The sequence below is a fragment of the Microcebus murinus genome, chromosome 7, assembly GCF_040939455.1.
Source record: "Microcebus murinus isolate Inina chromosome 7, M.murinus_Inina_mat1.0, whole genome shotgun sequence".
Taxonomy (NCBI): Eukaryota; Metazoa; Chordata; class Mammalia; order Primates; family Cheirogaleidae; genus Microcebus; species Microcebus murinus.
The window spans coordinates 17655163-17677848 of NC_134110.1; the positions used below are offsets into that span (position 1 = coordinate 17655163).

The 22686-nt window shown below is 42.0% G+C and overlaps 1 protein-coding gene across 2 annotated transcripts in view; it reads right to left on the minus strand.

The window, feature by feature from the left end:
• The window catches only part of TM2D3 (TM2 domain containing 3), a 58057-nt gene extending 35692 nt beyond the window's left edge, over positions 1–22365 (minus strand). The window contains exons 1-5 of one of the 2 annotated variants that reach the window (XM_012764591.2): positions 22248–22365; positions 19971–20128; positions 18920–19094; positions 16512–16587; positions 14256–14572 (exon numbers count right to left, since the gene is read on the minus strand). In XM_012764591.2, coding sequence (XP_012620045.2) covers positions 14407–14572; positions 16512–16587; positions 18920–19094; positions 19971–20128; positions 22248–22338 — 666 coding nt within the window. In that variant the 5' untranslated portion in view covers positions 22339–22365 and the 3' untranslated portion in view covers positions 14256–14406. Of the gene's footprint in view, positions 1–14255; positions 14573–16511; positions 16588–18919; positions 19095–19970; positions 20129–22247 lie in introns of those variants that run through there. The other variant, XM_076004821.1, reaches the window with a different exon arrangement.
• Between the last annotated feature and the right edge of the window lie 321 nt (positions 22366–22686).

The following is a 22686-nucleotide window of genomic DNA, read 5'->3' on the forward strand; positions in this document are numbered from 1 at the left end:
CACGGAGCCTGCAACCTCTTACGACTGCTTCCTCCGGATCCCGCCCCTGGGTTCCCTCCTGCCCCCGGAACAGGGGGTAGAAATTGCCCAGGTAGAAATTGACACAGCTGGACTTGATCCCAGGCCCTGGTGCCACGAGCCTGTGCCCAAGCCTCTGAAGCCCGGCCTCCATTAGGCTGAGGCTCCGGGCCTGGGTGGCTCTGGCCACAGCTCGGCAGCAGAGTTAGAATCGGGGTCTGGAACCTAGTGCTGGAGCCACCAGCCGGGTAGAGACGCACAGCAGCCAGGTGCTGTCTGCGAGGCCAGGCCAGGCCAAAGGCACAGGAGTGTCTGGGGGTGGGCTCAGCTGCCCAGAGGCAGCAGAGTGAGGACAGGAAGCCCAGGGGCCCTCAGAGTCAGCTCCTAGCAGGCTCCCCACTGGTGAAAGTGACCCAGGCGCCCCAGGACCAGTGCTCTGCTGTTGCTCCAGGGTGGGCTGCCCTATCGATGGATGGCCGAGGGTTAACAGGCTACTTCTGCAACACCCCGCATTCCTCTAGGAGTGAATTTTCAGCTCTCAAAACTCACAACCAGCTCTGACACATTGGGGGGGGGTGTCTTTGAAAATCAGACAATATGGGGATCTAGGAGGTTTTCATTTGAGAGTAGCAACATGATCACAGGGAATCAACAAAGGCTAAAAACAGCACAATACTGGGGCCACTTCTCACCTGGCTCAGGTAGGAACTATGGAGGGACACCCACCAAGGGGTGGGCTTCAGGAGAGCTGGCTCCTGTCCCCCACAGAGGCTTGGGAACAAGATCATGTCACCAGGCTGTCACCTCCCTAAAAGGACAATACTCCCTGTGGTGTTACAGTGGGGTCCCCAGGCGCCCAGACTGGGGAAATGCTGCCTTGGCCACTGGGAGCCACTGCTGGGGTCTGCCCTTCCCCTGTTCTGTCTCTCTCAGTGCCCAGACACGCCCCAAACCATCTTAGTTACAGCCACAAGAGGATACCGTCCACCCTGAAGGCAAGTGTGGTGCTCGCTGGGCGTCCATTGTGGGGCCATGTGAAGGTCCTCCTGGGCTTGGCCATTCAGCAAGTGCTAAGCACCTGCTGTGCACAAAGCTCTGTGGTGGCCACTGAGAATCAAATGGTGACCCTGGCACGTGTGTTCCTGCCCACGTGGGACTCCTAGGCAGGTGGGGGGGAGCTATGCAGGTCACCGCACTAATAATCCACCACCTCATGAAGGAAGAGCCCCGGGGAGCTCAAGCAGGGGCCCTAGATGTGAGGACATTTGAGCCAAGACTTGCAGGAAGCACAGAGCCGACCAAGGAGAAGGTTCTAGGGAGGACAGTGAGCCGGTGAGTGTGGGGAGGGGGAGGCTGGGGTGGCACAGACAGCATGTAGATCCCTCTGGGACTTTGAACCTGATCCTGGGAGCCATGAGAAGCTGTGGCGGGAGTTTAGGCTGCAGGGCTGGCTGCACAGTGGGGGACGCAGGAGGGCACGGCTGAGTGGAGGGGCAGGAGGAGGTGGCATTCCGGCCTCGGGTCCTGCGGGATGCTGGACCTGATTTTAGCATCATTTCGCATTTTGAAGTAGTGCAAAGCGGCCCTGAAGATGTCTCATGTAAGATCAGACTATTGGGAACTGATATCATACATGTGGCACTGAGCTCATTACACAAAAGCTACTGCTAAACATCATGTTTGGGCCACTCAGGGAAAAATGACAGAACCTCATTCCCATAAGGAACTGGTCTTATTTGTCTCCTCATCTCCCTGTCTGTCTTTCCTGCTTCATAAGCTCTCTCCACCACCATCGACCAAACAGCAAACAGGCCTTGAAAAACCCGACGTAGAACATGGGCACTGCTGTCCAGTTGATCGCCATTAGGTAGATAAAATATAATCGAATTTGCCACCCAGGGGAGGTGCGATGGGTGAGTGTGTGCATGTGAGGGTGGGTGAGTGTGTGCGTGAATGTGTTGTGATGGTGATGACACAGGACAAGGCGATGGCCCCTAGCCAGTACCAGAGAAGATGCCTGTTTTGTAGAAACAGACAAATCTGTTAATTGCAGGTTGAATGGCTCTGGCCGCTGTAAGTCTGACACCCTTGGATTGTACATCATGAAGGAGATTTTGATGAAAGAGTTAGTTTACTGCAGTGACATCTCATTAATTCGGCCCTGGCAGAGGACAATGAAATCTAATTTTTCCAGATAACTTGGGTTACCCCGTAATCACTCAAACTTACAAATTAACATTTTGTCAGAAACATTTATCCTTAACCAAAATATTCAAAACACAACTTAATTTGTGTTCGTGACTCTGAGTACTCATGATAGAAGATGGGTCATTCTGTGGGGCTGCAATCGGGATGACCTCAGCAGCGTGACCATTTCGTCCCTACAGGAAATGGCTCCCGGTCACTGCATCTTTCAACCTCACATCTGCTCTTAATGGTCGGTTGTAACTGTGCGGGTGAAGCGATTCACAAAGATGCATGGAGATCAATTATAGCAAAATGCCGAGGTGAACATCATCATAATCAATTGAAATGCTCCAGCTCAGCTGACACATAATCGATTGCATCGTAATCCCTTTAGTTAAGAGTTTGCAGAAGTGGGCAGAGGGGCTGGAGCCGGGATCCAGGGAAGCAGGGATTTGCACCTGCTTAGCCCCGGGCAGCCACTGGTCCACATAGTGGGGCTGATCTCCACACTCTGGCCGGGTTTCCACACCACAGCCCTGCAGACATCCAGTCTCTTGGAACTACTGGTTGCCTCTGACCCGACCATATTCCACGCAGGAGTTGAGGTGGCAGCTGCTCGTTGGCCTGTGCTTGGCGCCCTTGCCTGCCAGGCAGCCTTCTGAGTTGCACCTGCTGCTGGGAATAGGACACCTGCAGTGGGCGGGCCGTGCTTATCCACAGAAATGCCAGCACTGACATTGTGCTCTGTGTCTGCAGACCTCTCCAGGAGTTGGAGAGTTGAATCAGTCCTCCAGCCCCTCAAGAGCCAGGAGCTGCAAAGCTGAGACCCAAACCCTGGCTCTAGGTGACTGTCACCCTGGAGGGCACCGTAAGCTGTAAGAACAGGGACAAATCATTGCTACTAATAACAGTAAATGCACAAAAGGGGCAATATTTTTTTGTAAATTAGAGTGGATCATAAATATCATGTAAGGAAATCATGCATTGTGCTGACTTTTTCATAGATTGTTTCATTCGGTGTCCATATCAACCCCATAAGATAGCTTCTGATAATACCCCCATTTTACAGATGGAAACACTGATGCTCTGAGTAGTTGAGGATTAACACCGATGCATTCGAGAACTCTAGAGCCCCAGCTTTCCCACCACTTGCTACCTGCCGCCTTGTGAATCCTTCTGACAGGTCTCTCACATCATTTGCATTCTAGCGTGGAAGAGAGAGGGAGAGGGTCACAGCTGGCCCCGGGCCCCGATGGTGACCCACAGCCTCCCTCATCGGTGCTGCACACCAGCAAAGATTTTTCAATGTCTGATTTCATTATCTACTTGCAAAATGCTTTCATGACTATTACATCAAAAGTTAGCTGAATTATTTTTCCTCCAAGAATTTCCTTTCCCATATAACCAGATACCAGCTGTCCCCTTACCCAGGACGTGCTGTGGCCGTCCCTGAAGGGCCGGGGCAGTTAGGAACGGCATTAGGCTGCTAGTAACAGACTGTGGCTTAAACTAGAAATAATTTTATTTCTCTCTTGTGAAAAAGAAGGCAGAACTGGGGTGGGAGCTCTGTTGTGTCCTCGGGGACTGGCTTGTCTTTCCGCTCCGCTTCCCTGAGCGTGTGGCTGGCTGTGTGACAAGTGCATCCCCAGCCCAGCCAGAAAGGAGGAGGAAAGAAGGAGCAGGTAGTAGGGACATGTGCTGCTTCTGAAGGAGTTGTGGCGGGTCCAGCCCCAAATAAAGCAAATCAATGTCCCCAAACCACACTAGGTGCATCAAGCAAAAGGAGGTTAGACAGACAGTTGGAGGATTGAAAGGGGAAACGTGGACACGGAGGTAACCCTGGGGCAACTGCAGGGAGCAGCTGCGAGCCCTGTGGCTGGGGTGGTACGTCCAAAGCCAGGAGGAGCTGATGCCTCTGAGGGGCTCCAAGGGAGACGGTGGCAGCTCCCTCTCATCCTCTTTTCTCCTCTTTTCCTTCTTTTTCTCCATCTAGACTTTGGAGATTAATTCTAGCAAATGATATTTCCCAAAAATGTAATATTTTATAATATTTCTGGTTGCATATGCTTTTCTTGAATCTTCCGACCCACCCAGTAAGAGCCGGAGTTTGTGTCCACCCTGCTTGGCGCTGGGCGGGCCTTGGTAACTTATTGCATTAATAGATTGTGGCAGAAGCGATGCTGCAGGACGTCTGGAGCCAGGCTCGAGCAGACAACACAGCCTTATGTGGCCGACCAGCCTGCTGGGAGGAAGCCCAACAAGATGGGCGCAGAGAGGCCACTCCGAGAGGCCCGTGTGGAGAGGGACCTCCAGGCATGTGACTAATGAACCTCTAGGTGATTCCAGTTCCCTCCTCTGAGTCTTTCAGCTGTGGCTCCAGGCATCACAGAACAGAGACAAGCCCTCCTGCTGTGCCTGTCCAAATGTCTGATCCACAGTATCTATGAAAATAAGTGACTATTTTATGCCGCTAAGCTTTGAGGTAATTTGTGACACAGCTATAGAAATTGGAACATTAAGTAATCATAAAAATGTTCTGTCATTATGTGCATACTCCAGAACTAACTAGCCCAGATAAACAGATCTCATATAATAGAAAAATATGACATATGATAAGGTCTATTAAAATCCATGGGACTTGCTGTCGTAATTGTTTACAGAGAGCTTAAATAAATTTGAAATAAGATAATGCAAGAGTTTCCAAAGAAAAGAGAAAAAAAATTAACCTTATTATGTGTTGACTCAAATTTTTTTCAAAGGAAAAGAGTTTAACTATGACTTTCATTAATGACCTTGGTTACTAGGTTACAAAACAAAGGAAAAGAAGATCATTCACAGCTTTTAAGCATGACTGGAAAACTCTTTAAAAATCATTTTATAAATATAGAATATAATTGGGGAAAAAAAGTTCACACAATGTGCTTGATAGATGGCTCTGTAGACAAATTAGAGTGAGTTAGTGATTTTGAGACATCTCATTTTAAAACATCTCATTTCTGCTTCCATGTGGGATGTAGAAAGCTGCAAAGAACAATGAGAAAAATCTGGATAGTGTGCCAAAATTATAATTTTCCTTTAGTCTATCAGAGATCTGAGGTTGCAAGGCAACCAAATCAGTTCAATGCCAAAGAGGGAGCAGGCACTCCAGGAAGACACGAGGCACGTGGCCTGTCTCACCTTTGGCTGACCACAGGAAAAACATGTGGCCACTATCAGATATGAAGATATCAGCTAAAATTTTAACAAATTATTTAAGGTCAAGTGTGGCCTAGGATGTAAGTTTGGAATAGCAAACTCCCAGACTTTGGGGAGTTTTCACTTGGTCTCAAGATCTTTGAGTGTTATCAAGAGACATTTTAGGAGCTGCAGGAGACTGGGAGAGCTCCCTCAGTGGCGTGTGTGTGTAGATCAGCAGCTATTGGAGGACAGACACAAAGCCCCACCCATGTCCCCCAGACCCATCCCTTCTATGCAACAAAAGCCTTAAGACACAGAGGAAGGGGCACCAAATCCTCCCACCCACAAGTAACAAGCAAAATCCATTGCTTTTGTAGAAAGCAGAAGCAAAATCCATCTGCCTCTGGGAGAAGGGTGAGAAAATTCTAGCCCCAAGGACCCAGGGAAAAATCCATTTCTACTACAGCAAGGGTAGATACAAAAACTTCCTATTTCTGGGATAGAAGCAAGAAACAATTTGGGACCCAGAATCCTACAGCAATATCAAGCAGAGGTCTGCTACCACTGAGGAAGAACAGGATAAGAAACTCCTATCCAAGACCAACCACGGATACAAGGCAGAATTTAATTTCTTGTAAAATAGAAATTCTAGAAATAAAATGTATGATGTCACAGAATTTAATGGGAAGGAAGGGCAGAAATGCTGAGATGGCCCCACACTGAGGTTTAGGATCTGTCTAAGAATGAGGTTGGACCAGGACAACAGAGAAAGTCTCTTCTCATTGTAAGCCTAGTGCTGAGTAGCAAGTAGAGAGAGTCTATCCATAGAGAGATGAGATCATAGAAAGAGCCCCTCTGTGGCACAGGCATGTAGAGATAGCTAAAATGTAAAGGGAACATCAAGAACACCAAAACAAACACACAAACAAACCATCTAGCACCCAAGCCCCCAGTGTAAGCAAAAGGTAGAACTCGATATTTAGAAAAATTTAAAGCCTTAACAGCACTGAAGGTAGCAATAGCAACAAACAAAACCCAAACCCAGCTCAATTCTTAACTAATTTGACTCAACTTTGAATATTAAAAGCCAGAGAGAATAGACATGATAATTTTCAAGGGTAAATATTATTTACCTTAGTTTCTACTCTTATTCTACACACAATGCCTGGCATCCAATCAAAAATTACAATTTAGAAAAAGTAAGAGATAAAGCAATCAACAGAAATAGACTTGACGACCTGGATAGTTGGAACCATTAGACAGGGATTTTTAAAATCCTATAAATCATAATTATAATTATACATTTATAATTAATATGCTAATGTATCTAGTGGAAAGGGAGGCAACAAACATGAACAGATGGGGTTTTCACCAGAGAGATGAAAACTATAATAGAAAGTAAAATAGAAATCCTAGAAATAAAATATATGATAACACAAATAAAGAATTCTTTTGATGAGCACATAAAAACATGAATACAGCTTTGAAAAAATCAACAAACTTAAAAATAGGTCAATAAAAATTATACAAAGAGAAACACAATGAGAAAATAGTGACAAAAGCAAAACAGAGCATTCAAGAGCTATAAGACACCATCAGATGGTCTAACATACATGTAATTAGAGTCACAGAAGAAGACAGAGAATGAAGGAAAATAAATATTTGAAGAGATAATAGTCAAGAATTTTCCAAAAGTAATAATAGGCATTAAACCACAAAACCAAGAATCTCAGAGAACCCCATGCAGAATAAATACCAAAAATAAAAATTAAAAAACCCACCACCAATACTATACCATCAAAAACCCCCACATACCTATACAAATAGTCAAACTACCAAAAGTAGAAGATGAAAAGTTTGAAAGCAGACAGAGAAAAGAGGGAACATTACATTCAGAAGAGCAAAGATAATAACTACAGGAGACTTCTGATCAGAAATTAGAAACTATGCCAGTCAAAAGACAATGGAGTGGCAACTTTAAAGTGCTGTAAGAAAAAAATACTCAACCTAGAATTCTATATCAGTAAATATGAGGTAAAATAAGGACATCAAAATTAAGGTAAAATAAGGACATTTTCAAACAAGCAAAAGCTGAGAGACTTCATTGACAGCAGACCTGAATTACAAGAAATGTTAAAGCAGGCCGGGTGTGGTGTCTCATGCCTGTAATCCTGGCACTCTGGGAGGCCGAGGTGGGCGGATTGCTCAAGGTCAAAAGTTTGAAACCAGCCTGAGCAAGAGCGACACACCATTTCTACTTAAAATAGAAAGAAATTATTGGCCAACTAAAGGTGTATACAGAAAAAAAAAAATTAGCCAGCCATGGGGGTGCATGCCTGTTGTCCCAGATACTCAGGAGGCTGAGGCAGAAGGATTGCTTGAGCCAGGAGTTTGAGGTAGCTGTGAGCTAGGCTGATGCCACGGCACTCTAGCCCAGGCAACAGAGTGAGATTCTGTCTCAAAAAAAAAAAAAAAAAAAAGAAATGTTAAAGCAATTTCTTCAGGCAGAGGAGTGTTTTATGGTCACCCTGAGGTGGGTAGGTTGGGCTCCCTGCCAATGGAATAATTCAAAGGTTGACACTGATAAGGCCACATGCACCAAGAAGATAGAGAAATATTTATTACTCACACTATGGGACTCTGTGGGGAGAAAGGAGCAGGTGCAAGTCAGTACAAACAGTGAGAGTAAAGATTAGTTCAAAATAATCCTTTGGTCAAAAGGAATTCACAGTGCAATTATAACATATCTTTAATTGTATACAACAGAATTTGCAAGATATACCCAAAGCACATAGGTAAATTTATAGTGTTAAATACTTATATTAGAAAATGTCTTAAATGTCTTGAATCAATGACTCAAGCTTTCACCTTGCTGTAAGAAACTAGAAAACAGCGAGTATTGTTTCTATTCTATGAACATTTTTTATATTTAGTGGTTAAAATAATAGCCTGGCTACTATCAGGGCCATTTTCCGCTTTCTTGGCATGAACTCACTGTGGGTGCCACATTTCTTTTGCTGTGAAATGAGTTCTTTGATCAGAAGCAATCTTGTGGGAAACAGAGACTGAGTCTAGGGAAGGCAAATCCACATTCGGAATAGGTGTGTGTTCCAGTGTGGACAAATTAATGTCCCCTTCGTGATGGAAGGGGTTCGATGGAATCAGTATCTTTGTGCTTATATTTTTGTACACTAGAATATAAGCTCCATGAAAAGAAGAACTTGCTTACTGCTATATCCTTCTATGCTAGTGGGTAGGAAAATGAATGTCACATAATAGGGGCTCAGTGTTTTTGCTAAATGAAATAATGCTTTTAAGTGTTCTATAGCACAAACATTTTGTAGGCACTTTTCTTCTGTTTGTTGGGTTAAATTTTCCTCAAGATGAGCTCTTCATCTTTGTTTTGCAGATTATATTCCTGCCTCCCTTTTCTTTCTTCTGTGTTGTCTCCTTCAGCCTGCTATAATATATACATATACAGTTGCTGAGCCATATCTTTTGTTAAAAATATCTTTATTGGGAAATAATTTATATGCCATGAAGTTCACCAGCTTAAAGTGTAACTGGCTTTTTTTTTTTACACTTAGCAGTGTTTGTGAGGTTTATTCATGTTATAGCATGTATCACTACTTCTTTTTCGAAGGGGAATAATATTCCATTGTATGAATATGCCATGTTTTGTTTATGCATTATTCATCAGTTAGACACTTGGGTTGTTTCTACTTTTTTACTGTTATGAATAATGCTGCTATGAACAAGTGTTTGAGAGTATGTTGCCAACCTAACAATAGAGAGATAGGTTATCCGAAGAAAGGGTTCATTCGGGATTAGTGGGGGACTGCAATTTGAGATATGCATGCTGTGGTGAACCACAGGGGCATCCAAAGAGTCTGGGGTCAAGGCAAGCTTATAAAGGCGAAAAGGAGAAACCCACATAAGCTGTTCTGGGACAGAAACCACTGATCATTGATGCTCACAGCAGGAGTTGGCAATTACTCACTGGTGACACTGGCTATTGCTGGGGAGATGTCTTCACAGAAGCAACTTATTTGGAACTTCGTGGCTCCCAGAGAGCTCTTGTAGCAGTTTGTGTTGGAGGCATGCGTGCATGAGGGCCCCTCCTTTACGGCTTCCGCCCATTTTGTTTGGGTTTAACCCAGCTGACTCCATATTGGTGCTGACAACATTTACAACATATATTTTCACTTATCTTGGGCATATACCTAGAATTAGAATTGCTGACTCACACAGTAACTCTATGTTTAGCATTTTAAAGAACTTCCAGACTGTTTTTCAAAGGGGCTGCACCATTTTCCCATCCCCACCAGCAACATATGAAGGTCCCGATTTCTCCACATCCTTACCAACGCTTGCTATTGTCTTATAGTCATTCTAGCGGGTGGTGTGTCATTTTATTTTGTTCTTGTGTGAGTGGACAATTTCATGATACTGTGTGAATTCCTGCTTATGTTTTCTCTCTGAGCTTTTTGAAAGTTGCATTTTGTGTTCTATTCAATGTTATGTGGCCCAATTGCTAGGAGTGAGGCAGGGAAGAGCTCAGCTGAGAGTGTATCTTTGCTGCAATATCTGGTCTCTGATTTCTGAAGATTTTTCCTTCCCCTGGTTAGGGGCTGATTTCATGACCCCTTGGGGGCCCCTGGGCTTTGGATCCTCTCTCCATATCCATCAGAGAGGCCCTCCTGGGTGTTCACTAGCCTCTCCCTCTGGTCTCTCCCCTCCGTCCACTTCCCCCAGTGGTAACAGGGAAAAAGATATCCCTCTTCTCCCAATTAACCTACTTTTCTTACCTGTGAGAGTTCCTGGGTTTTGCTGATTCCCCAGGACCATTTGTGGGAGTAGCCTTGCATACCTTAGCAATAATTTTTTTTCTTCCCTTACTCACCATTTTTGGACAGTTTTGGCATTTGGTTGTGTCCTTTTGCTCATTTGTTTGCTGAGGTTGTTTTGCTTGCTTTTTGTGGGAAGGAGGTGCTGGTTTTTACTATATTGTGTTCATACCATTATTTGAAAAGAGAAATGGAGTAACCCAGTTGTACTCTATCATTATATTTAAAAATGATACTTAGCAATACTATTAGGTGTTTAGCTTATCCCAGAGGTTTCTTATTATTCATTCATCTAATAGTCACTGCGTGCCTGTGTGCCAGGCAGGGCACTTGAAGCTGGGCTGTTGCAGAGAAACAGCGCCCTGCCCTCATGGAGCCTCTTAGTAAATTACATCCAAGTGTTTGGTCAAAGATTCCTTGTTTTACATAGAAGCAATGTTATGTTTTTAGATGAAAATTTCAGTATTTCACATCTATGATATTATATGAAATCTGCCTAGGTTATAAAGTTAACTTACAGAACTAATGTTCAGCAAGAGGACCATGGTTACCATATTTTGCATACTGGAAATTTGCTGAGAGTAGATTTTAAGTTCTCTTACCACAAAATAAAAGGGTAAAGGTGAGATGATGGATATGTTAATTTGCTTGACTGTAGTAACCATTTTAATATGTATATCAAAACATGTTGTCCACTTTAAGTATATACAATAACAAAAACTTATATACCCTCTGGCACTCTTGTGTCATTTCATACTCTATCAAAACAGCTTTCTTGGCTGGGCAGGGTGGCTCACACCTTGTAATCCCAGAACTTTGGGAGGTGCCAAGGCAGAAAGATCACTTAAGTTCAGGAGTTCGAGACCAGCCTGGGCTACATAGCCAGACCTCATCTCTATCAAAAATTAAAAAAAAAATTAGCTAGGCATGGTAGCACCAACCTATAGTCCCAGCTACTCAGAAGGCTGAGATGGATTGCTTGAGCCCAGGAGTTCAAGGTTGTAGTGAGCTGTGATTGCACCACTGCACTCTAGATTAGCCAATAGTGTGAGACCTCATCTCTAAAAAAGTAAAAAATAAAAATTGCTTTCATCAGTTACAGCATGGACAGGGCAGAAGCTTAAGAACAGGGGTGAAGGAATCTGCCTTCATTTTAAAGCTCTCTTGATGTTGTATTTTAAAAGCTGCATCAGATACAGCTCATTTTCTACTCATTGCTTACACAATGAATTAAAATATTTGCATATTCCTTAGCTGATGAGGTGCCAAAAATAAATGCAATTTTGGCATAAGGTATTAAAAAAACATACAGGGAAGCTAAGTTGTGTGGCATAGAGGAGATATTTTTACATTTTTAAATCTTGAAGCATAAGATCTTTTAAAAATCTCTTTTTATAAGCACTATAAACCAGAGTTATTCCCCAGCAATGTGCAGAAATCAGATTACCATGGTGCTACAGGCAAATATTTACTCGAAGCCAATTTCTGTATATTAGCTCCCTGTAGCCACCTCAACTGCCAGTCCCCGGAATTCTACACAATCCCCTCAAAACCTCCAAGATACCCATGGCATTAACTCTGCAAATACATGACAGCCTCTGTGTGCAAGACATTGTGCTAGGGACAAAGTGGGTGACAGAAATAAATAACACAGCACCTTCCCATGAGGAATTACTGGGGTAAAGGGAGGAGTGCTGACAAAGCAAGGTATAGATTCTTAGGATGAAATCATGACATATGGCGTGCTGCAGCGATAAATTCTGAGTATCTAGAGAACCATCGATAGAGGATGGTTGATGGATATGATTCCCAACCTGTGTAAACAGGTTTCCTATCTAAAGCCACCTAGGCAGATCTCACAGCACACATGCAGCAGACTGTTTATGCTCCACTAAAATTCATGCTAAAATTTATATCCCTATAGTGATGGTATTAGGAGTTGGGGCCTTTGGGAGGTGATTAGGTCATGAGGGTGGAGCCCTCACGAATGGGATTAGTGCCCATAAAAAGACCCCACAGTCCCCCGTGCTTCCACCATGTGAGGACACTGCAAAACCAGTGGACCCTTACCAGATATCAAATCTGCCAGCACCTTGATCTTGGACTTCCCGGCCTCTACAACTATGAGAAATAATTTTCTGTTGTTTCTAAGCCACCCAGTTTCTGCTATTTTGTTATAGCAGCCCAAAGAGAAGACAACACAGGAATAGAACCTCAATGTCAGACCCAAACATGGCATTTTGCTGCCAGCTGAGACCCCTGGGATTTGCCACAAGAGATCACACCCACACCCCCTAGTGCCTTTTAAAGTGTAGTTTTACTCTGCAGTGTCTTTTAGGGGCCATATGTGAGTTTGTCATTCATAAATTTGCCTAAACTGTATTTGAAAAATCTCTTCATATCTCCTGCCAGCTCTGTCTCAGGCCACCAGCTCCACACATCCTTGCCATGAAGCATCCCTGAGTGCTCTGCATCCTTTAGGTGCCAACGGCTAGCTCCTGTGGAAAATGTTAGGATTTGGGAACAAGTTCATACAAGTCTCCTTGCATGGATTCTGAATCTTTGAGCTTTCCCTTTTCAAATACTGCAGCTTTTCATTATTACTGCAGCTTGTCATTAATAAATACTGCAGCTTTTCATTATTTAACTCAGGCCCCAAAGCCGTAAAGACGGCCACTCGTCAAGGAAGCCACACATTTCCTCCGCAAGCAGCGTGCACATCCCACTAACTTCCCACTGATTCCTGGCTCCACCTGGTGCGGTTAACAGGGAAATGTTAGAAATTTCCTTCTACATAGAGCTAATAAGAAGATGCAGGACATTTTTATTATAGTGAAGGGCTGCTTCTTGCAGGAGGTCTTCTTCTAAAGAAATACCTGCACAGTCAACTCTCATGAATACTAAACCGCATGTTTGTCTTCAAAAAGAAAGGTCCACATGAACTGGGCTACTCCCATCCTGAAGCACTGCCCATGCTCTGTGACTGGTCCCTAAAGAAAAAACTGAAGATTGGCAGTTTTGGGAAAGAATAGGAAAGCAAATGTGATGGGGATGCACCACCTAGTGACCAGAGCTGGAACTGTTACTCGGCTACACCAAAACACTGAAAAAGGTCCTCAGATTCAAAAGAAGCCCATTCTTAGATGGCCAGTTATCACCAAAGTGATTTAATTCACCTAAACTGTAATTAATAATCTGATGAATGAAATATGGTTTATCCTATGAGATTTATGAAGATATTCCCCAAAGATATTTTACACCTTTGATATCCGATATGCTGGTTAACTAACATACACAGGTGTTTAAAAGGTGGTAACTCAGATACCTAAATATGAAAGAAAAAATACTAAGAATTTCTAAATGTTTCAAAAGCAACCTTGAGGAAAATTCTTTTTGGGTTGTTTTTCTTTGTAATAAAGTATCTATAATAGATATATAAAGATTCAAAACAATTTATACACTTGCACTGTGTCAATAACTTTATCTGTTGGAATGGAGTAATACTCTAAAAACCTGTTATTTAATAATAAAGGTTAAGTTATGATTATTCAAGATTATATTGTAATACAGAGAAACACAGAAAACAGGTCTACAATATTTCTTGAAGTAATTTGTACTTTTATTAATTTATTAGTACTCTTGCAACTTTTTATATTACTAAGAGAATTCAAACCACAACGAGACACAAAAGTTCTGCAGTTTAGCTTAAGCATTCATAGATACAGGCTAGACTACACACAGATTATACTGCAAAACATACAATTACTGAAGTTTAGGTAGATAACTTTAGCCAACAAGAAAAGCAGTTCCCACTTCCTGCGATCAGAGCTGAAAGGCTTTCAAGGCGGATTACATTCAGGCTGGAGATACAAGTGAAACAGTTTGACATAAGCAACCCAAAACTAAAGTCATAGCAATGAAAAGGATTCTCGATCACTGCAGAATTCGTTCTCCTGGTTTAAGTAAATTTTTTCACAGAAAAAAAATATTTTTCAGGCAGAGAAAACAAATTCCAGATTAGCATGGTTCAGTGTTTCATTTCTTTATTTTACCTTCATCAAGGCAAGCAAAGTACAGATGCTGTACATTAAAAACATACAAATACATCACTCACACTACACCAATTCCTATAGGCAAAAGGACTAAGCACTGCTCCTTTCTGAAGCACATACCACAGCTAAATGTACAAAGAGCCATCTGCTGGTCCAACGTAGCCAACTCCAATTAGCAGGACGTCTATTAGTGTCCATATTCCCAGGCCACCAAAACTGAAGAGCTTGCCGAGACCTTCTCGCCACTGGCCCAGGTAGAAACGGTCTGCTCCGAACCCACCGAGGGTGATGCTGCAACAGCACACCAGACTGGATTTCATAAGACTGTCTCCACCCCAACTGCAGCCAGTTGTGGTTTCATAACTGCACTAAGTCATATTTGTGAAAGGGCCTCAAATTTATCATAACCCTTATCTGGGACACAAATGACTATTTCACAAATTTACAACACCAAATAATCATGGGCAAGACTGTTTAAATGTCAAAAGTTAACAATTTTTCGTTGTACTAAAATCTAATGTATTCTCTTTTTTAAAAAAGTAATCAATCTCATTGCTTTCTTCAAAGCAAAGCAGGAATCCAGTCTAACAGAAAGTGCACTACCAAGGAGCCAGGAGTTGGAGTCGTTAGGCAGCCTAAACACCATCGGGATGACTTGGATCAGTTGTCTATGTCCTCTATTTTTTTAGTCATTTCTAAAAATTTAGTGTTAGGAATGAATGGCTTTTAAGACTGTTTTAAATTCTAAGATCTAACAATATTGGGACAATATTTATTATGGAAAATTTGAAAACATATATAAAAGTAAAAAGAGAGCAGTAGCCATGACGGAGCTCCAATTATCATCAACACACAGCCAGCGCTGTGTTCCACCTATCACCCCACCGTGCCCACTGCACTGTACTGGCAAGCAGACTCTGGCCGTTCTCTCATTTACAGTGACTATTCTGAGAGAAACGATGTTGAGCTCTGAAAAGAAAACTATTCTTAATTTTTAAAAGTTAGTTGTTAAATGTACCATGGTAACATAAGATGTTAACAATGTAGGGGAACTGGGTTAGGAGTGTATTGAACTCTCTACTATCTTAGCGACTTTTCTGTAAATCTAAAATTCCAAGTTTAAAAGTTTATTTCAAAAGAAGCCAGTTGTTAGTTTTAATTCGAATCATTGCTCACAAAGACTGTGGCCAGTTACCAAAGCTTATTTTTGTTGTATCTAGTTTTCTATAGTATCTTGGACTCTTCTTTTACTTTCCAGTTTTACTTTCCTGCCAGGTAGGCAGTGGGAGGGGTTGCTACTGACAAGTGGTAGGTAAAAGGCCAGGGATGCTGCTAAACATCCTGCCATGCACAGGGCAGCCCCAAGACAAAGAATTATTTGACCCAAAATGTCAACAGTGAGGAGACTGAGAGATTCTGCCTTACCCACGCTGCAGGCCTCAGGGTCTCAAGTGCTAACTCTAAGACTTCAACCGTAGATAGCATAACCTTTTCATCAGTTAATCATTTAATCAGGGTACTACCTGCCCTTCCCTTTAGTAAGAAGAACTGGTTTAATTTCTTAAAGAACTGTTGAAAAGTTTAATAAATATAAGCACATTTTAATGTAAGAATTATAGGCCTATAATTATCTCTAGATGGTGAAATTGCAGGTGATTTTTAATGTTTTGCTTTGGCGTTCGTTTTCCCAGTTTTCAATATTGAGCATGTATTACTTTTTATAATAAGTTACTTAAAATTAAAAATATACATCATAAACCTACCTATTTTAAATAGTCCACAGCATTTTACTAATTCATGGAACATACACAATAGGAATCAAGCATCCTGGGAGAAAAGCTAACATGCCTGCCATCAAATTCCATGAAGATACTGGTCTGATCATCTAAACCAGGTGTCTTCAAACTGTGGCCCGCAGGCCACATGCTGGTATTTTTGCCCGTTTGTTTTTTTACTTCAAAATAAGATATGTGCAGTGTGCATAGGAATTTGTTCATAGTTTTTTTTAAACTATAGTCCGGCCCTCCAACGGTCTTAGGAACAGTGAACTGGCCCTGTTTAAAAAGTGTGAGGACCCCTGATAAACTCCCCGCAGCTATGTTTCCTAGAGTCTATCTAACGTGTAGGTTCTGAGGGAAGCATCAGTTTGGCTGAGATCAATGTCTGGAAGATTCCACTGACCCCAAAGAAATCCAAATGGCATTTTTAACTTACTAGTAACGAAACTTACCTTAGAGCCAGAGCAGTAGACCACTTATAGCCTCCAGTCCAGTTGCAATATAGCATTTTGGGGAAAGTACGATTACCTTAAAAGAAGAAAAGAAAAAAATAAATAAATAAAACACTCTACATAGAAACATGGGGTATAAGAAAACTCTCACACAGAGACTTAACTGTAACCAATGGCTTCACAATTTAATATCTAAAAAGTCAACTCTCTTTACAGTAATAAATGTTTACTACAGTGAATAGTACAAAGAAAAGTCCTTACCACCTATAAGCATGGATTTAATATTTAAATCCACATTGTTATGGCTCCAACTTCAAGAACATGAAATGTTCTACCAGATATTAAGACTTATGGTGAAGTTAAGAGTAAGTAAGACAGTGTGGTGCTGAGACAGATATATTATCCAGTAGGAAAAGAAGAGAGAATCAAGGACCAGAATTTTAGGCCTCTAATTATCTCTAGATGATGAAATTATAGGTGATTTAAAATGTTTTATAAAACACATATAGCCGGGCGCGGTGGCTCACGCCTGTAATCCTAGCACTCTGGGAGGCCGAGGTGGGCGGATTGCTCGAGGTTGGGAGTTCGAAACCATCCTGAGCAAGACCTCGTCTCTACTAAAAATAGAAAGAAATTGATTGACCAACTAAAAATATATATACAAAAAATTAGCCGGGCATGGTGGTGCATGCCTGTAGTCCCAGCTACTCGGGAGGCTGAGGCAGGAGGATCGCTTGAGCCCAGGAGTTTGAGGTTGCTGTGAGCTAGGCTGACGCCACGGCACTCACTCTAGCCAGGGCAACAAAAAGTGAGACTCTGTCTCAAAAAAAAAAAAACAAAAAAAAAACCCACACATATAAAATATACATGCACATATAAAATTTCATGTAGGTGGTGAAAAAAGTAAAGCTGAATCTATCTCACACCATCTACCAAGACCAATTCCAGGTGGATTATAAACTTAAATTAAGAAAGGTCAAATTTACAACTTTTAAAATTGTCATTATAAACCTGGGGTAGAAAAAGATTTCTTAAAATAACAACAAAAAAGGGCTAACTATGAAATAAACTAATTATATTTTTAAAAGTTTGTTCATCAAAACAAATCATAAATAAAGTTAAAACAAAACAAAAAAAAGTCAAAATCTGGGAGAGAGCTTTAGGGACACCTAAGGTATCTAAAATATAAAAGAATCCTAGAAATCTTTAAGAAAAACATAGGGCTGGGCGCAGTGGTGGCTCACACCTGTAATCCTAGCACTCTGGGAGGCCGAGGCAGGCAGATCACTCAAGGTCAGGAGTTCAAGACCAGCCTGAGCAAGAGCAAGACCCCATCTCTACTAAAAATAGAAAGAAATTAGTTGGCCAACTAAAACTACGTAAGGAAAAAAAAAAAATTAGGTGGGCATGGTGGCACATGCCTGTTCCCAGCTACTTGGGTGGCTGAGGCAGAAGGATGGCCTGAGCCCAGGAGTTTGAGGTTGCTGTGAGTAGGCTGACGCCACAGCACTCTAGCCCGGGCAACAGGGCAACAGAGAGAGATTCTGTCTCAAAAAAAAAGGAAAAGACAAAACTTAAGGATCACAAGTATTAGAGAGCATCTGGATCACTAAGAACAGTTATATACCACTGGTGGGAATGTAAGTTAATATAACTATTTTGGAAAATAACACATGCTGGAGAGTATAGGCTAGACAAACCCCTGCACATGTGCAACCAGAAGACATTAATATGCACAGAAATTTTAACAGCAGTTGCAATAGCAAAAAATGGTAGATACTCCAAATACACTGGAGAATGGATAAGCTGTGATACAATCTCACGATAGATTATTATACAGAGGTAAGAAAAATAAATGAGAGGTCATATGAATGAATCTTACAGCCATGATTGTGAGAAGAAATAAAGAAGTCCTAAAAGACCATAGGGTCTCAATGCTATCATTTGATACAGTTCTAAAGTGTGCACTATTGAATAATGTATTATATTTTATTACATATACATGAGAGAACTATAAACAATTTTAAAGTAAAATGATAAAAAAAATTCGAAAGGATGGTGACCTCTGAAATGAAGGTAGAACAACTGGATGAAGACAAACACTGGGGCAGTTGGCACTGGTGCTGTTCTAGTGGTTAATTTGGGCTACTTTGGGTGAAATTCAATTACTGTATATTATGTTTTTTATTTTACATATTGTTTTATCAAATATTACATTTTAAAAGATAATAGAATTGCACATCTTATGGATGCTTTTTTTTAGTTTATTGAATTTATTAATGAGGCATTAATAAAAAGGTGCTGCTGTTTCTCATTAAATAATTTAACTCTCAATTTCTGGTTAAATTCCCCTAAGTAAACTTAGAGAAAAATATTTGGCTCGAGAATTTCCTTGAACTTTGACTTACCCAAGCAATGGATGTGGTCCCACACTGTGCAGTTGGCAAGATAACGCTGCCGAGGACAGGAAACCGTCATGCAGCTGGTGGAATTGGAACACTCATAATCTGTTTCAGGAAGCTGCCAGCAAAATCTGCAAGTCATGTTAATGATGAAGTTCCTCTGGGATTTGAAGTCTTGATCCTATGTACCAAAGGACACAGAACTAATCCATCACAATACGGCAGTCTGTTAATATGTCAATAACCCTACACATTCATATGGCACAACATTTCTAAAAGACTTGTACTTAGGAACTAGTAGTAAGTGGCAGAAGAATAGGTACCAAAACAATACTTATTCAAAACTAATGTATGTGGTATTACCCCCATAATCATAAAAATATATACCCCATAATCATAAAAATATATACCCAAATATGTATACCTAAGGAAAAAAACTTAGATAAATTCACATCAAAATAGCAAAGATTATTTCAGGGTAACAACGCTTATTTCATCACTTTTGCTTAGCTAAATTTTTCATAATGAGCATGTACACTTTTGTAATACAGAGCAAAGGAAAATTTATAAAGTGTCAGTCACAGACATCTGGAAGGAACAGATGAGCACATTTGCTGACGGTCACTGAGCTGCAAGTCAGGAGCAGAATCCAGGTTCCTAAGCCCAGCCTGATGCTCGTCCATGGAAAAAAGACGTTCCCATCCCCTCTGTATGCTAGTTGTCACTACTAAGAACGAAAAACCATCTGAATGAATTGTACCTGTTTTAGATACAATAGCAGATCGAGATCTCTCCAAGTCCTACAATGCAACATTTCTGTCACCTGCATTTTCAGCTGACATCAACTGGCTTGACAGTTACCATAATAATTGGAAAAGTAGCCATCTGGCCATCAGATATGAAAGGGATTATAGGATTTTTACTTCTTACATACTCAACAAGGCAGTCATAAAAGAATATAAAAATTATTTCACTCTCTTCCCAATAGTTAAGTCTAAACTGCACTTTTAACTCCAAGTTTACAATGAATTTATTTAAAGTAAGCTGCAGTACTTACAACACAGGTAACAGACGGTTTCACTGTACAGTCAAAAGTGACAGGCTTCCCATAGACACAGGAGAAATTTGTTGCGCAGTCTACACAGTCCGCAGGAAGTCTGCTGCACAAACCATTGCTTGGACACTTCATCACATAAGGTGGGATTTCGGTACTTTCTGTGAGAGGTAAAAGACGGTTATTCCCTTATAATACTGATCAGAATAACATAAGAAAACAGTTTTCTAAGGTGAAGAGACATGATCATGAGCAACAAGACGCTGCATGGGAATGGGAAAAACACAGAACTGGAGTCAGAGACACTTACAATTAAAGCAGGGTTCTGCAGCCAGCCAGCTGTGTGCCCTGGTGAGCACCACCCTCATAAAAAGTTTTTCCTTCCTGCTTCCCAAGTGGCCATGAAAACTAAAGGTGCTCATGTACAAATGGTTGTGTGCAAGTTAGGGGCTCAAAACTTTTATAAGGTGAAAAATCACCTTCATTTTATAAGGTGAAAAATTAAAGCTTCAGAGATGGTAGGATTTGTGCAAAATCACAGAGGAAGACTGTGGTAAAACTGGAACTAGAACCCAATCTCTCCACTTCCAATCCAATTCTCTTCATTTGAATTCACTAGTTTAGAGATGAGGCCCCTGACACTCTGAGGGCATCAACTCTACAAAATGTTCTGTCATTATTCCACATTGGTAAATCAGTAAGCCATAATTTGCTAATAGAACATTTACAATTTTATACTACCAAAAATCAAAATAATTATTTATTTTAATAACACGTTCAGCAAGTTGCAACTTTTTTCCAGCCAACCTAATGAGGTATACAATATATTTTTATCATCTAAGAGAGGATCAAAACTGCAAGTATTCTTGAAAATGAAGAGGGTCTTTCAAAAACCTCCAAAAGAGCCCAGAACTCTTGTGCTTTCTCTAAAAAAAAGAAAGAAAGAAAGAAAAGAAAAACTGTTTTTAAAATTCAAGTACACTGCTGACTTTGACTTTTACAGCCAAATAAGAATCAGTAAACCACCTCAGCCAGTTTCTTGAAGTAATGGAACTTTACAGGGATAAAATCATAGAGCCAAAGGTGCCATTTAGCAAAACACATTCATACTCATTTAAAACTGGTTCTACTTAAGATATTGTATTAAGTGGACAATTCTACAAAACACCCCTTTCCTTCCTATTGTTCCTGTAACAAACTGGCTGGAGGCAGGACACTTAGAATCACAAAGCCAAAATGATTTAGGGCCCTCCACTGCTGTAAAGATGGAGGACCCAGGCACACAGGGGATGAATAATTTGATCAAACTGGGTGGTGGGGTAGCACAACCATAGACAGATCTAGACTCCAGGTTTCCATCAGTCCCTCTGTGATCCTTCCATTTCACACAGCCTTGGGGGAGCCTTTAATATCCAACATCAGAAACAGGATTCTAGAAGTAGAAGAAACTTTCAGAAGGGAAAGAAGCAAGGTTATTTTTGTGGATGAAGTGCAAAAATAATAGAAATGAGATAGAAATGAAGAACCTGAGACTGGAAAAAGAGATGAATCAGGAACATAAAAAGATATCCAAATACCAAGAATGTCTACTGAAAAAGGTTGTGTATCTGCCCTTAATTCACATAATCAAAAATACATAAAATATTCGAAAATGGAAAAGTGACTTTGTATATATACTACAAAAAATTTCGTCAAAACAGAGAGAAACTTCTAGCTATGAATGCACACATTTACTAGCATAGAAGATGCCTAATATCTGCTGCTCTGGCAGCTACTGTGAATGTAGATAATGGGCCCGGATCCTTTACTAACTGAGCCAGCGGCTGCGAATGCTCTAAATGTAAATAGCCTACAATTAGAAAAACATGTTATCCCGGGATAGGAAAAACTTGTTTTTTGTGGTTAACGTGCAGAGTCGACACCAGGCCAATAAATACTCACGAAAACCTCACGACTTGACTGCCAGAAATAGAAAACCAAAGGACGAAACGCCGCCGCCGGGGTCGAAAACAATTCAGGTCCGTGGGGCAACTAGGAAACGAAGGGTCGTATCGGGCTCCAGCTGCGTTTCTCCGACAGCGCCCCGAGCGCTCCACCTCTACTCTAGGGCTCCTGAAGCTGGGCTCGGCGTCGCTAAGCTAGGGGCTGCCTCGGGATGCAGCGACTCGCAGAGCCTGCCACTCAGCCTCCTCCCCGCATTAGCTTCCGCCGTTTGCCTGCAGCAACCGGGGCCCTCCTGCCACTCAGCCCGACCGGCGCGTATCCTGGACTTTAACTCACCATCGCCCAGCAGAATGCAGAACTGCCAGAAGAAGAACAGCACACTACAGAGATAGTGGAGGCCCCGCACTGGGCCCGCCACAGCCGCCATCTTGCCGGCCCGTGTACTTCCGGGCCAAGGGGCGGGCTCCGCGGGGGCGGGGCTCCGGCGGCGGGTCCCGTTGTGGCTGAGGAGCCCAGCGCGCAGGCGCACTGGGGCTCTAGGGGCTGTGTCTGTGCGTTTACCTGCTCTAGTCTCCCCGGGCCTAGACTCCTGCCGCGCTCCTGAGGATGTCCTGGAGAGGAATGAGGCCTGTGAGGTTGCTCAGTCCCCAAGTGTCCCTCACGCACTTTGACAAGGCGCTCACTTACTTCTCTTTCCACAGCTGGAGACCGAGAAAGGTCATCTGGGGACCGAAATTCACACCTGAAGCCACTGAATGCAGAGGCAGGCAAATTT